Source organism: Chelmon rostratus, chromosome 8, assembly GCF_017976325.1.
Source record: "Chelmon rostratus isolate fCheRos1 chromosome 8, fCheRos1.pri, whole genome shotgun sequence".
NCBI classification, from domain to species: Eukaryota; Metazoa; Chordata; class Actinopteri; order Chaetodontiformes; family Chaetodontidae; genus Chelmon; species Chelmon rostratus.
The window spans coordinates 11815505-11829973 of record NC_055665.1 but is presented as its reverse complement, the minus strand read 5'-3'; the positions used below and the strand labels follow the sequence as shown (position 1 = coordinate 11829973).

General features: G+C 40.6%; 3 protein-coding genes across 4 annotated transcripts; 1 reads left to right on the top strand and 2 right to left on the bottom strand.

The window, feature by feature from the left end:
• Positions 1-44: 44 nt before the first annotated feature.
• On the top strand, positions 45-4947 carry lin37 (lin-37 DREAM MuvB core complex component). Of its 2 annotated transcripts, none has more exons than XM_041942092.1 (9): positions 45-510; positions 723-798; positions 889-939; positions 1043-1072; positions 1278-1363; positions 1502-1662; positions 3029-3160; positions 3308-3381; positions 4421-4947. In XM_041942092.1, exons 1-9 carry the CDS (start codon positions 477-479, stop codon positions 4506-4508), a joined length of 732 nt encoding a protein of 243 aa, XP_041798026.1. In that variant the 5' UTR covers positions 45-476; the 3' UTR covers positions 4509-4947. The 2 variants fall into 2 exon arrangements, with proteins under 2 accessions (XP_041798026.1, XP_041798025.1); XM_041942091.1 differs by having other exon boundaries at positions 720-798.
• An 825-nt stretch (positions 4948-5772) lies between these two features.
• LOC121610110 (chemokine-like receptor 1) lies at positions 5773-7769 on the bottom strand. Its single transcript, XM_041942049.1, has 2 exons — positions 7660-7769; positions 5773-7340 (listed from the first exon to the last, which is right to left on the bottom strand). The coding sequence occupies exon 2, from the start codon at positions 7306-7308 to the stop codon at positions 6262-6264; it is 1047 nt and encodes a 348-aa protein (XP_041797983.1). The 5' UTR covers positions 7309-7340; positions 7660-7769; the 3' UTR covers positions 5773-6261.
• A 1719-nt stretch (positions 7770-9488) lies between these two features.
• hsc70 (heat shock cognate 70) lies at positions 9489-14349 on the bottom strand. The gene is made up of 9 exons (XM_041941948.1): positions 14212-14349; positions 12667-12871; positions 12295-12500; positions 11820-11972; positions 11189-11744; positions 10868-11070; positions 10540-10738; positions 10158-10390; positions 9489-9972 (listed from the first exon to the last, which is right to left on the bottom strand). The coding sequence occupies exons 2-9, from the start codon at positions 12869-12871 to the stop codon at positions 9778-9780; spliced, it is 1950 nt and encodes a 649-aa protein (XP_041797882.1). The 5' UTR covers positions 14212-14349; the 3' UTR covers positions 9489-9777.
• Between the last annotated feature and the right edge of the window lie 120 nt (positions 14350-14469).

Sequence of the window (14469 nt, the reverse complement as noted above, 5' to 3'; positions counted from 1 at the left end):
GCGGAAGAGGAAAGTCTGCAATTCTATTCGTTGGTCAAAAACAAGCTAAGTTAGCAACGGTACTTTGAGCTAGTAAATGCTACGGTCCGATTTAACTATAGTAAAACGGCCAGTGTACGTTATATTTCTAGTGGATGCATGGAAACCACTATGGGTAACTGCTAGTTAGCTGTAGATTATAATAGGTAAACTCAGATAAAGTTGGGCTTGCGATTAAGCTTTAACGTTATCGAACGGTCACTGCTAACGCAGAAGCAAGACGGCTAGCTGATTGTAAACGGTCATAATTTAACCGCAGCTAGCAAGCTAATGTAACGTTAGCAAGCAAACGTCCTGTAGTAGATCGATGTCAGTATTGTTAAGTATATCCCGCCATTATCAATTTAAAGAAACTGCATTTCAGTTACCGACAGGGAACTCGTGGTTGTACATCTCAGTTTCCCCCCATACAAATTATATATAGTATAGTGGAGATAATGCATCACGTCAAGATCAAGACTGAAAGGCCAGGTGAGATGTTTACGAACATATCCCGTATTACCTCCCCGAAACTAGTTTGATTGAAAAGTCATTCTGACTCATTGCATTTGGCATTATAGTCACTACTCAAATTCAGTAATGAAGTATAAGAATGTCCCCTACATTCATATGAATTCGTTATTGTGGGTGTAGTAATTGTTTCGATAATGCACGTACTACTAACTTTTGTATTACCTCAGCAGATTCAGAGGGGGCAGGTGCACGAAGCAAATTAGATGTTATCTTGAACGCACTGGTGGAGAGGCGTGAAAATGAAAGGTCGGTAAAATTTTTATTAATATTTGAAACATTCTATCTAATTATTGGAATTACTTTCCTGTCAAACCAACACCATTGTATTTCCAACAGGAAACAAAATGAGGGTGATACTGGAAAAATATCAGCTGACTCTTTAAGCAAGTATGGATCAATGAGTTGGATTTCAAATGCATTTGTAAAATTTTGTTAAATGTATGATATAATGTAGCAGATGCTGATTTCATGTGTCACCTGCTATCTCTAGGGATTTGTCTCCATCATCTGCTGGAAAAAGGCAAGTGTCTGTTTCAGTTCCAGAGTTCCCAGTAACTCAGAAAATATAAATAACATTTGTTTGTCTACAATTGTCGGTGAAAGCAGTATTTCACAGTGACAAAAGTTGCATGTCTGTACAACATAATACATTTTAAAAAAGCAGTAACTTTTGTGAATTTGCTCCCCATGCTATAAACTCCCCATCCTTGTTTTGATTTCTCCAGGCCGTCAGCTCGATTTCCACAGCACCGGAGGAAGAAGCGAAAAGAGATGGACGAGGGCATACCAGAGACCAATCAGCATAAACAAAGTAAACTTAGTGCAAACATCGAAAATTATTCTGCAAAAAATTACATCGTAGTATTTGTCCACTTGTCCTTTTTGCCTCATTATACACTTTCTCACATTTTCCGTATTTTGCCATTTTCTGTCTTTCTCCATTTGCTAGATTCTTATATTATTAAGTTGTTTGATCGCAGCGTGGATCTGGCTCAGTTCAACACTAGCACCCCTCTGTATCCTATCTGCCGTGCCTGGATGAGAAACAATCCTTCTGTTCGAGAGCCAGCTAGTTCCCCGAGCCCCTCACACAGCATGATAGAGGAAGAGGTGAGCCCCCCAGTTATAATTATAAATTATAAATTTTATTCAAAATATGCAAACATCACCAAAGAAAGTACAAAAATTAAACCTGTATGGCTTTAACATCATACATCACTGAAAATCTTCTCTTAAGTGTGAAATCCTCAACTACTAGACGAGAGTGGTGGATTTTGAAATGTTCTAGCTTCTTCTTTTTGCAGAGTAGGGATGCTACTGTTATTGTGGCCAAAAATAACAAACATTATTACAATATTTCATCAAACTTTTCAGGAATGCTTTTCATGGAGCTGAAATATAATAGAATTACCTCACAGTATACCATGGATTTTATTACACCTGATAAACCCTGAACAATGAAGTGTATCGTGCAATAGCATTAATATAAAATACATGTGATAACAGTGGACTGGGAATTGGTTGAAATAGTTTTTAAATTGAAAATGTTTGTTTGACAATGCCTGACATTGATGGACCGTGACACAGTTATATTGGGCATACAAGCCACGAGCATCACTCAGCCTCGCTCTGACTAGCATAAGGGAAAGCAAAATAAACTGCTAATGAAGACAGGAGCATTGTGCTGTATTCACAGTGCCCTCTGAAAATGATGGTAGTCACAGTAATGCTAGAAATTGTCTTATTGTTTCACCATGGTATTTAGTAAAAATTGGTGTACCAGGACACCCCTATTGCAGAGAGCACTGGCAGTAGTCAGCTTGGAGTCTCTTTAGTCTGTGAGAAAGCATGTGTTTGTGGTTTCAGGAAACTTAAGTTGCTTTTGAGTATTTCAGTTATAGATTTTCAGTGCTTCGAGCACCGTACTGTAGAAGTTGCTGTACTAGAGAAGTTACTGTAGGCAGAGTAGCTGAAGACGTCACATTTCTGCATGTTTGTGTTGTGCTTGTTCAACAGGTGTTTGACAAATTGATAATTTTACTCAGTTTTGTTGCAAGGATAATGAGCATTGTGGTATTGTGGTCGTTGGCTCCAGTAAAATACATCCTAAACTCTGTTTCATTCACTGATACTGCATAGTTATATGACTAAACACCACCAGTGGGAAGTAAGAAAGTTATTTTTTTCTGTTTGAATTTTGTAATTTGTTTTAACTGACCATTTAACACACTAAATATAAAACTCTGGATCTTTGTCATTGGTGCTATCAGTAATTTTGCATAAAATTGCCTTTAAAAAAGTAAAATGAATTTTTAGACAGTATTTGAGAGAACCTACTTACCAGAAAGTATTTGTAATTTCCTAGCCCTAAAGACGGCATTATGCCCCGGTCTTTTGGCATCATAACGCCAGGAATGATCTCTTGTACATGACTGTTTCACTGCATTACTTTTTCCAAATTTCTTTCTTCTGCCAGGTTACAGACATGATTAATGGTAAAGGTCAAAATGTGTACAGACTCCCTCCTCCAACTTCTTGTCCAGTCAGCACATCTGGTGAACCCATCAATCTCAGGATCCCACTGACTGAAAAACCCACTGTTACCAAGGTTCTGTTTAATATTTGCATGAGACTTATTGATGGTGTTTTAGTAATATTGAATGGCACACATCTATTACTGGTGTTCAATTAAATGAGTTATGAAGTTACCAATGAACCATAACGAACTAAATGTCAACATTTTTTCTTTCCACAGTTAACAGATTCCATTCCTGTGTCCAGTCCTCTCATATGCGACCACATGGAACGTTGGAAAAAGATCAGGCATAAGTATGTTTTTCATGTAAAGCAACTTGATTTTTTGTTGAATTGATTTGTTCACATTTTCACTGACCTGTGTACTCACAGAACCCACCTCAACCACCATGGCTGTTGTGTCACCTGGTGCTTATGGGGCAACATGTGACAAGTTGTTATGGTCTGATGTGTGCAGTGAATTTTTCTTAAAGAAAGTTGACCATAGATCCTGACTTGAAAACAAAATGATTTTGTAATTGTGCTTTTCTGAACACAAACAGAATTTAAAAGTTGTTTGTGCATGCATTGCAGCACCTGCCACATATCAGTTAGATAGACCAAGATAGACTTGCTGAATGGTAAAAATATAACCTTAAATAATGCTTGTATTTCCTCTTAAAATTTAAATCTGCTGTGTACTGGATTTGTTTTTTCTAGTAGTTGTAATTTGATCTCCTTAAGCATAAAAAATAGTGACATTCCTGTTGTGTGATACATACACAAGATGCATACTTTAACTCATGTCGAAGATATCATTTTACGAATACTTGCATAAAGCCCATGTCCTTTATTTTTACTTATTACATGGGTTCAGTATCTGAAATTAAAGAAAAAAGAAAAGAGAGACAAAAATTCTAAATATTTGTCAGACAAAAGTGAATAGTGTTATACTATATTGGCAAACAGCTTGAAATAGGGCTGTCAGGTTTGGTCACAGGGCTCAGCCCATTGTTGGGAAACATGGGTTATCAAAATTATGATTGTCACACAATGTGTCTCAAATACACCATGCTTTACTCCCTAAACATTTTTAAATGCTTTATTTTAGTATGTTGGAAAAGAACATGAGAATATTTAATAAGAGTGTGTTTTTTAGGTTGGAAACTGGGAAATGTGGTTTCAACATGATATTTTGGTATTTAGGGACATAAAACAACATACTTGTGTTACCATTATAAGTCTGGTCATGACATACAATTATTTGAGGCAAGCATGAGTCTTAAACACCGAAACATCCAAAAGTTTGGAATGACTTCAGCTGACCATCGCCCCCTCTTGGTCTTTTTTCCAGATGGAAGGAGTGCTCGAACAAGAACCAGTTAAGATACAGCGAAAGTATCAAAATCCTTAAGGAGATGAAGGAGCTCTATGATCACTAGCTGGCTCGTAGCCCTCCGCCACAGAACTGACTCTATGCAGTTGGAAAGGAGCCATGGCGTAGCAGCCAATGTTTGAATACGCCTGCCATCTACACAGACTGACAGGAAAGCATGAACAGAACCTTGAGCCTTAAATATCACATGTCTTATGCTTTGCAAAAATTGGATTGAAGGATGTTTAAATTTGTTGCAATTTTCGTGATGTGGAACTGTTATTCATAAAATTGTGTGTAGACGTCTAAATAAATTAACTTGTTCATCAGTTGTATTTTTCCAGACACACTGTGACTTGTGCATTCTCAATATTAACAAGACTGATTTAAGTCCATTGTGGTCTCCTCTTTGTTCAGATTTGCTTCCTTAACTTAAACCATTAAGTACCAGAAAACAGCAACTAAGATAAATTAGTTTTTCATAGAGGATTCAGTTACTTCCTAAGAGTAGCCTACTGAGAACATTTTAATATTCACCACAACTCAGGAGTAATACTAATGTACAAATTTGAGGTACTTGCTCTTGAGTATTTCCATTTTATGCATCTTGATACCACTACATGTCAGAGGCAAATATTGTACTTTTTAATGCACTACATTTGCCTCTCAGATGAGTTACTACTTACTTTCAGATTACAATTTGTCACACCCTTCTAGTCGAGTGAAAACTATTTAAGTTATGGTGATTTTTATATATGCGTTTTTTTTATTCGTTCCTTTGAACTGAGCTAAATAAACCATTTAAAACAGCGGCGCTACAAACATAATGACCTTATAGAATGTGATGCATTGCTGCAGATTAACATACCCAGCAGTTATTAAAGTAAACACAATTTTAAATTTACTGCAGTAAAATGCAACATACACATGAATGCATGAATTTACTAGACTTGTGTAGTATGACAGCATGCAAAAAAGGACTTAAGTGATTTATGAGATAAGTAAGTTCCTTATTTAAAACTGACAAGTTGGATTTGTATCGTGCCTTTCTCTGTGAGCGGTTTGAGTACTGGAGTATGTTCCATTTTGCAAACCCAAGAAGCGGCGCGCACAGCCTACATTTGTGGTATCCTGTTAGATAAGACACCCTGATGAAAAGCGTGTGCACATGTTTGTCACGTCGAAGGAAGTGGGCAGCTAATCAACAACACATTTCTGTTCACTGTATTGAAATTTGTAAAGCTCAATGATTAAACTTGATGTGGACAATTAGCCTGTCAATAATGATAAGATGGAGCATCAAAAGCTTATGAACCACACGGAAACTGCTCTCTTTATCAGCTGATTTATAGGCCGTTCCATTTCAGAAGTCTTGAAGGTTACAGTTAGATGGTACAAAATAAATTGTTTTACATTCATTGTAAGAATAAAGAGCTGAATATTTACATTTTAATGCTGCAGCACACCCACACAGGCGTTTTCAATTTTTCTGGCCGATTCCACTGAAAATGTATGGGAGATATCATCGAGCTGCACTCACTAGTAAAAAGGGGAAAAGCCAAACGGGTGGAGGTTTCAGGGACGTCTTACCAGCCATAAGTGAAAACACCTGCGTGTGAGTAGGCACCTTAACATAAAAAATATTCAAAGCACACAACAAATATTCAACTAACTTCTTTCTATGCATGGATGTATTGTTTGCATCACTTTAACATGTCATTTTCAGTTTGTACTATACTTTTCTCACTATTGATTACAAGTTTGGTTTTAAAGAATATGGATTCAATATTTACATCGTCTGTCAGACATGGCGGTCTCAATCAGTGCACGGTGTCTGTATCAGTGATGACCACGTTGCTTTCCGGAAAGGATAAGGAGGTGGTCGTGTCTTTCTTCTCCAAAGGTGGGGCAGAGTCAGACTTCCGAGAGATCCGGGAAAAGTGTGACGCCAAGGAGCGGGAGGACATAAACGACAAGTGGTCCTCCGCCAGGGCGCTCTCGAGGACTAAGCAAATGGACTGCTTGAGCTTCTTCTGGAATTCATCACACATGAAAACGTAGAGAATGGGGTTCAGGCAGCTGTTCGTAAAAGCCAGACTCACAGTCAGAGGACCACCAATTCTAACAACCTTCCAGAGATCTGGATTATTTTTAGCCTTCAGTTCTATAATCTGCAAAATGTGGAAGGGCAACCAGCAGATGAAGAACGCAAGAACAATGGACAAAATGATTCTGCAAGGTCTCTTCTTCCTGGTTCTCTGCAGGCGCCCTGCACGAACACCTATGGCCACATACGAGACAAATATTACCAGGAATGGGATGAGGAAGCCGACAACAAAGCGAAAAATTGCGAGAGTCAGTGCTCGTTCAGTTGTCATGGATGCAGAATAGCCACAGTAAACCTTGTCTCTTGCCGTCACGATGTCCCGAAAAGTGACGTACGGGGTGCTGCAGGCCACAGCAGTCAGCCAGATGAACGCACATATGAACTGAGCTTTGCGGACGGTGCGCTTGTTTTGCGCCCACACCACCACCCAGATTGACAGGCAACGATCCAGACTTATGGCTGTCAGAAGAAAGATACTGGCAAACATATTGACAGCAGTCACCAAGGTGTTGAGCTTGCACATTAAATATCCAAAAGGCCAGTGGTAATGGTTGGAGACAGAAATGATCGTGAAAATCAGGAAGGCCGTAAAGAGGAAGTCGGCCAGGGCCAAGTTGAGAAACCAAACTGAGTTGACAGTTCTTTTCATCCTGAAGCCTGTCACATAGATGACCAGGGCGTTGCCCAGAATCCCAACAGCAAATATCACGCAGTAGATGACGAGGGAGGCTAAATGCATTTTTCTAGTAGTCTCATCCATCCTAGCTGGTTGACCTGCAGAGGAATTCTTATCTAATGAAAAAAAGAAACGTGTTATTACAGACTGTGGTAACCACAGCATGCACAGAGAAGACAGAGAATTTGATTACTTTCATAACTTCAGTGATCAGATTTTAATTAACGGTGTTGCAGTGTTTGTAGTTTGTATCATAGTATTTTAGAATACTCCTGTCATGGCACCCTTCCACCCATTTCACTCAAGTTCTGTTGATCAAAAATCTTACATATACACCAAAGTCAGGTTTATGCATACTTATTTTAGATCAGTTTAGCAAGAATGTCAATGCAATTTCAAAACAATGCAATGTCATGTCAAATAGGCCCATCTTACCAGTGCTTTTTTTCTGTTGTGGAGAGAGTCTAAGTTGATCTCTACTTGGTTCTGCCTTTTTCAAATTCTCTCTCTCTGATTACTCCTCCTTCTCAGTTCAAGCAGCTGCCAATGAAACAGGACTTCTGCTGCAGCCATGGCTTTGCAACAAGGCATTAAACCTTGCAGAAGGAGTGGACAAAATAACAGGGACACCTTAGAATATAATGTAATCCAACGGGACTGCATGATCTTAGTTATTGCAGCAGTGTTATGTTGCACATTACATTATATTGAAAAGTATAAAAAAAAATTTTTAACCACTTCTGGTTACCTAAATTTGTCTTCTTCTCTAACAATTGGAATATAACTTTTTAAAATGCATTTTAATCTTTATCTTAATATGCTTGTTGCTGCACTGCTGCACAGTCCGCCTCATCCACTAGATGATACACAGCACTCTTACGCACAAACACACACTACACACAGACTGCATGTGTCCGACTCCAGCATCAGGATGACACAAATGTAAAATATGAAAATCAGCAGTAGTGTTTTTAGAAGGTAGATTTTATGCATGAATTCTCACAAATGCACTAAACCTGGCAGTACAGCGAGTAGTTGCTACTATTCAAGAAATAGTAACATCCTTGCTTGACAACTGATATTGATGCTGTATATAATCACTCATTGATCACTGTGATTAACTGTGGGAACAGGTAAGCACATGGATCCATTGATACCTATGTGAGTTTATATCAGTAAGTTTACCCTGCATGTAGGATTTGGAAAGCATTTGCTCACTCGCAGTTTTGGCCAGTGCTGCCCCCCACGTATGGTTCCAGAGGGGATGCTGGTGCAATACTAAGGTTCAATCCATAAACGATCTGCTTGTCCCAGTATATGGCATATATACCTGGAAGTGTGTAACTGTGTATTACTGCATTAACAAATGTATTAATGTGCAAGCAGCCAGACATTAAGAAACCTGCAGTTGCTAGCATACCATCACAGAAACCATCTTTCCTACAGATAAGTGCTTCATTTGCAGGTTAACCACCAGCCACTCACCCAGTGCAGAGGCCACAAGATCAAAACAACTGACAAGCAAGAACATGGCCATGTCTCAATTATGAATCACTTCCCTTCCACAGTCTCTGCTGTGTAAGACGCTGACTTTTATATATGTACTACACGCATCTGACCCTGAGTTCCATGTGTGGCACTTTATACTGCAGCTACCCCGCCAACAAACACCGCCAATCGGTCTGGGAGGCTAACGTCTGGTGATAATTCAAAACATTCAACCACTAATCTAATGCTTGTGTTTTTTGCATTCTTATGTACGTGGATCATGGCTGTTAGCAAACAAATTGTTATGCAATGATTCCATTGTGAAGTAGCAGCAGTGCTCCTTGTTATTGCTCAGTAAAGAACGAAAACTTAAAACTGAGTTATTATTGCATGTTCAGTTCAGTTGAGCATCCTTGTTTCATACCTCACACATCAGCGGAAATAAGAAGCAGCAAATAATAAGATAGATAGATAAGCTCTTCACCTATGTTTGACAGATAATTTTTTGACATCTACAGCAACACCCTTTTTAGCATGTTTTTTTTTTTCAATATTTGACACCATTTGTGGCATGTATGACTATCTGATGGCAGGAAAGAAATACAGATAAGAAAACCTACTCTGCACACAGGAACCAGTTTTATCTACAACTGTCAACAGCTGCAGGTTGGGTGTCCCAGTACATACCTGTTTTATGCACTCATGAATATATTGTATACGACTTCTTCGATGTATGAAAAATACAAATCACAAGAAGCGCACAGCACATTTTGCAAATCAGAATCCCATTAGTGATCTTTATTAGTCGAACGTTTAGAAATCCCAGATGAAAAGAGATTTTTATTATCCATGCAAATCATCATTGGAGAGATATCAGATATCATCATGTCAGATTTAGTTGCTTCGATTTGTTAATGATTGAAATCTTGAGCAAACATTATAGCAAGAATTTAAATCAAAATAAGCCTGTGACCTAATGTTTACTGGATGCGTATTCTGGCTAAGTAAACAGCTTTAAGACACTAAGTGTGTGCTGGGATCTGACGTCAAGTGTCAGCAGAGTGTTCAGTCGACCTCCTCGATAGTTGGTCCAGAGGAGGAGCCACCTCCAGCTCCTCCGGGGAAGCCACCAGGCATTCCCCCAGGCATTCCCCCAGGCATCCCTCCTGGCATACCCCCCTGATATAGCTTGGAAATTATGGGGTTGCACACCTTCTCCAGTTCCTTCTGCTGGTGATCATACTCATCCTTCTCTGCCGTCTGGGTAACAGAAACATCAAAGACATCATTTTGACATGGAAGTGGGGAAATTGCTTCACGTTGTTTACACAATATGAATATGCAGACGTGAACGTACAGTAGGCTACCTCATGCTCTCACAATGTGAGCCAAAGAGGAACCTGTGTTCTGTATCAAAACTCATAGTTTAGTCAGTGGATTTTTACCTGGTTCCTGTCCAGCCAGGCAATGACTTCGTTGCACTTGTCTACGATGGTCTTTTTGTCCTCAGGGCTGATCTTGTCCTGGAGCTTCTCGTCCTCCACAGTGCTCTTCATGTTGAAGGCCAGGGACTCGAGGGAGTTCTTGGCTGTGACCTTGTCTCTCTGGGCCTCGTCCTCAGCCCTGAACTGCTCTGCCTCCTGTACCATTTGCTCAATGTCCTCCTTGCTCAGCCGCCCTATGGGAGGAGGATGAAACCCAAAACTCTGTACCTCCTGTGCAATATTTAGTCATTCTCTCTGCTCATGCACAACATTCTTCGAGCTTTAGAGCTGCAATACTGCTTTTTAATGCTTGGTTTAAGAAGTATGTTATGCGGTTATCTACCTTTGTCATTGGTGATGGTGATCTTGTTCTCCTTTCCAGTGCTTTTGTCAACTGCAGATACATTGAGAATGCCATTGGCATCAATGTCAAAGGTCACCTCAATCTGAGGGACACCTCTGGGAGCAGGTGGAATACCAGTCAGCTCAAACTTGCCCAGGATGTTATTGTCCTTGGTCATGGCTCTCTCGCCTTCATAAACCTGAAAACAGTTACTCAAATCAAATTCTGATGCTCAGTAAACACTTTTAGGAGTCATTTCAATACACAGGGGCGTGGGAGGGAGTGTGAACTACTATTTGTACAGAACTTTACTAAAAGGTTGTTCTACCTGAATGAGCACACCAGGTTGGTTGTCTGAATAGGTGGTAAAGGTCTGGGTTTGCTTGGTAGGGATGGTGGTGTTCCTTTTGATGAGGACAGTCATTACTCCTCCTGCGGTCTCAATTCCCAGGGACAGGGGCGTGACATCCAGTAGAAGCAGGTCTTGTACATTCTCGGACTTATCACCAGCCAATATGGCCGCCTGAACAGCTGTGAAGAGTTTCTAAATGGTGAAACTGATACCATGATGACAAGATAGATTTCATATAGACCACTTAATCATTTTTAAACTGTTGAGCTTTTATACCAAAATAGTAATGTGACTCACCTGCACCATAGGCCACAGCCTCATCAGGGTTGATGCTCTTGTTGAGGTCGCGACCATTGAAGAAGTCCTGCAGCAGCTTTTGAATCTTGGGGATACGCGTGGAACCACCCACCAGGACTATGTCATGGATCTGAGCCTTGTCCATCTTGGCATCCCTGAGGGCTTTCTCCACAGGCTCGAGGGTTCCACGGAACAGGTCTGCATTGAGCTCTTCAAAACGGGCCCTGGTGATGGAGGTGTAGAAATCCGCTCCTTCGTAGAGTGAATCTATCTCAATGCTGGCCTGGGTGCTGCTGGAGAGGGTGCGCTTGGCACGCTCGCAGGCTGTGCGCAGACGACGGACAGCACGCTTGTTGTTGTTGATTTCCTTTTTGAACTTGCGCTTGAACTCAGCGATGAAGTGATTAACCATGCGGTTGTCAAAGTCTTCACCGCCCAAGTGAGTGTCGCCGGCTGTGGACTTGACCTCAAAGATGCCATCCTCAATAGTCAGGATTGACACATCAAAAGTACCACCGCCAAGGTCAAAGATGAGGACATTACGTTCACTGCCAACCTAAAAAATGAATGGTAAGAATAAGTGATGGGACAACGAAATTTGGTTAAGGTTTACTTCTTATTAGCTAGCCACCTTTTTGTCCAGGCCATAAGCAATGGCTGCAGCAGTGGGCTCATTGATGATGCGCAGCACATTCAGTCCAGCAATGGTTCCAGCATCTTTAGTGGCTTGACGCTGGGAGTCATTGAAGTAAGCAGGAACTGTGACAACTGCATTGCTCACAGGCTGTAAAGACAGACCATCAGTCAATAGACAGCATCAGTGTGTTCAGACTGTTCTACTTTGTAAATCTGTCACCACATTGCAAACATGAGAAACAGCGGTCTGAGTCATTTATAGAGACCAGAGAAAAGTGCTTGCAATGATTCTGTGGTTTTAGATTTTAGATAAGCCTTTCTGCTAAGCGTCTAACAGGTGTCGAGAATAGGTGCTGTTTCTGAGACTTGTTGCAGCTTGTCATTTACACACTTTGCCTGCATAAAACCAAACTACTAGTACTACTACATTGTAATTTCAAGCATAGTGTTCCTCACTTATTGTCCTCTACCTTGCCAAGATAAGCCTCAGAGATCTCCTTCATTTTGGTGAGGACCATTGAAGAAATCTCCTCAGGGTAGAAGGTCTTGATCTCACCCTTGTATTCAACCTCCACCTTGGGTTTGGACGAGTCATTCACAACCTTGAAGGGCCAGTGCTTCATGTCCGACTGCACCACAGCATCGTCAAACTTACGACCAATCAGACGCTTAGCATCTAAAGGAGATTTAATAGAAACCGTATAGTGTACATACAGGTAAATAAACAGTGTTGAGTTTTCTTCTTCAAAAGGAATAGTCATCAGCACATTGAGGAGAATGTGAATAGTAATTTTGGATCGCTGTTTTTGAGCATGTTATCTTTTGGGTGTTGTAATCCTCACCAAATACAGTGTTGGCTGGATTCATGGCCACCTGGTTCTTGGCAGCATCTCCAATAAGTCTCTCAGTGTCTGTAAAGGCCACATAGCTGGGCGTAGTTCTGTTTCCTTGGTCATTCGCGATGATCTCCACTTTTCCATGCTGGAAAATGCCCACGCAGGAATATGTGGTGCCCAGATCAATGCCGATTGCTGGTCCTTTAGACATCTTAGATCAAAGAAAAAAAAAAAGTGATCAGAGAAGTTTATAGCCCTTTTTGTTTTTTGGATCCATTATCACTGTTTAAAGGATTTACATTCATTCTGATGTTTGTGATTGTAATAGTTTTGCACTTTGTACAGTGTGTATGTGCCTGCATACTACCTATACTCACATATAACTACTGTAGGTGTACTTACAAAGGCGTGCCTGTGATTTACATAAATCCAGATGCAGGGCCATGTGAGGCTCGGCTAGTGTTGGAGTGGCGTCCATGACGTACTATCTTGAACCACCTCCTGACACTTGAGGCCGAATGACTGGATTGTGTCACACTGCTCTATACACCGTTTCTCTCTCCACTCCTCCCTCAGCAACATAACACTCAAGTGTCTCAGTCAGGCTGGTGAAATGTACTAATCCTGGAACAGGGATCGGTGTGTCTATTTTCCGACAGCTGGCTCCAAATAGTTTACAGTTACTATAATAAGTATCAGTGGTATCTAGATGGTAATGAATGGAAGGTGGCTAAAAATTAAGAGATCATTTATCTTTGACTTATAGGCAAGACTTGCGTGGTTCATATTAACACAGAGGGCTTAAAAACCAAAAGCACAGACAGAAAACTACAGTTCTGAGGTACAGTAACAAACATATTTGAGAAATGAATTGTTAATAAAAAAAACTCTTGTTGCATGGGGCTGTGATTTGACAAAACCCAGCAGATTGAAGCAAGAAATTGAACATTTTTAGAGACAGAGGAGATCACAAACATACGGTTAAATATTACACAACATTTCAATGACTGAGAACACTTTTTTTGTCTGATTGCCTAATGGGTGAAAGTATGGGTGAGGACTGCTTCAACTACAGACTATTGAATTATCTCCTGTTATCCAGTTGCATAACACAGAACAGAAAATGCTGACATAGTGCTGTTGTGGTTTGTCCTCCACTCACTCATGCTTGAAATTTGTCGTATGCAGTTCCAGAAAAATATGCTACATGCAGAAGGTTTGTATTAGGGTCTGTCATAGCCATAATGTATAGTTAATGCAATTCACTAATTTTCTCTAGCTGAGGCACAATCACATCCAACTGATGCTGTTGTGAAATGAAAATGAAATCAGATTATCCGAAGAGATGTTTTGTTCACTGTACAGTCACTGCACTGTGTGGTTTTTCATAAGTATTCTGCCTCAGCTTGTCAAGCCGTTGTATGACAGAAGCCATGCAAGCCTCACTTATTTGGGAACAGCTCTAACATTTGGCGGTTAGGCTTTTAAAGCAGCGAGCAAGACAGACTGCGAAGCCAGGCTGAGTGCAATGCTTCTCGTAGAAGGGGTTACCTTGCGCCGTCAGACGTTCAAGACTTGAGGGTTTACAGAGTTAAAAGTGGTGCTTTGTTTTCGCCCAGCACACAACACTCCTCTCCAGCACTCCTTTCCCTCTCCTGGCAGGCGGACTGAGAGGGCGAGTGTCTCTGCTCCCCAGTGTATATAGAGCACTGTGCAGGGAGAGCCCGTCAGGGTGTCAGGTGACTCCACCAAGGAAAGTTCTAGGCCCATGTCTCTGCTCGTTGACTGGTTTTCGCTGACAGAAAGTTT

Excerpts from the sequence above, each read along its gene's own strand:
- lin37 (XM_041942091.1), top strand. The coding sequence starts at position 477 with ATGCATCACGTCAAGATCAAGACTGAAAGGCCAG. Across the intron at positions 940-1,042 it reads TCAGCTGACTCTTTAAGCAA|GGATTTGTCTCCATCATCTG; the intron begins GTATGGATCAAT and ends TGCTATCTCTAG. Across the intron at positions 1,073-1,277 it reads CCATCATCTGCTGGAAAAAG|GCCGTCAGCTCGATTTCCAC; the intron begins GCAAGTGTCTGT and ends TGATTTCTCCAG.
- LOC121610110 (XM_041942049.1), bottom strand. The coding sequence starts at position 7,308 with ATGGATGAGACTACTAGAAAAATGCATTTAGCCTCCCTCGTCATCTAC.
- hsc70 (XM_041941948.1), bottom strand. The coding sequence starts at position 12,871 with ATGTCTAAAGGACCAGCAATCGGCATTGATCTGGGCACCACATATTCC. Across the intron at positions 12,501-12,666 it reads TCCAGCCAACACTGTATTTG|ATGCTAAGCGTCTGATTGGT; the intron begins GTGAGGATTACA and ends AATCTCCTTTAG. Across the intron at positions 10,391-10,539 it reads CACCATCACCAATGACAAAG|GGCGGCTGAGCAAGGAGGAC; the intron begins GTAGATAACCGC and ends CTCCTCCCATAG.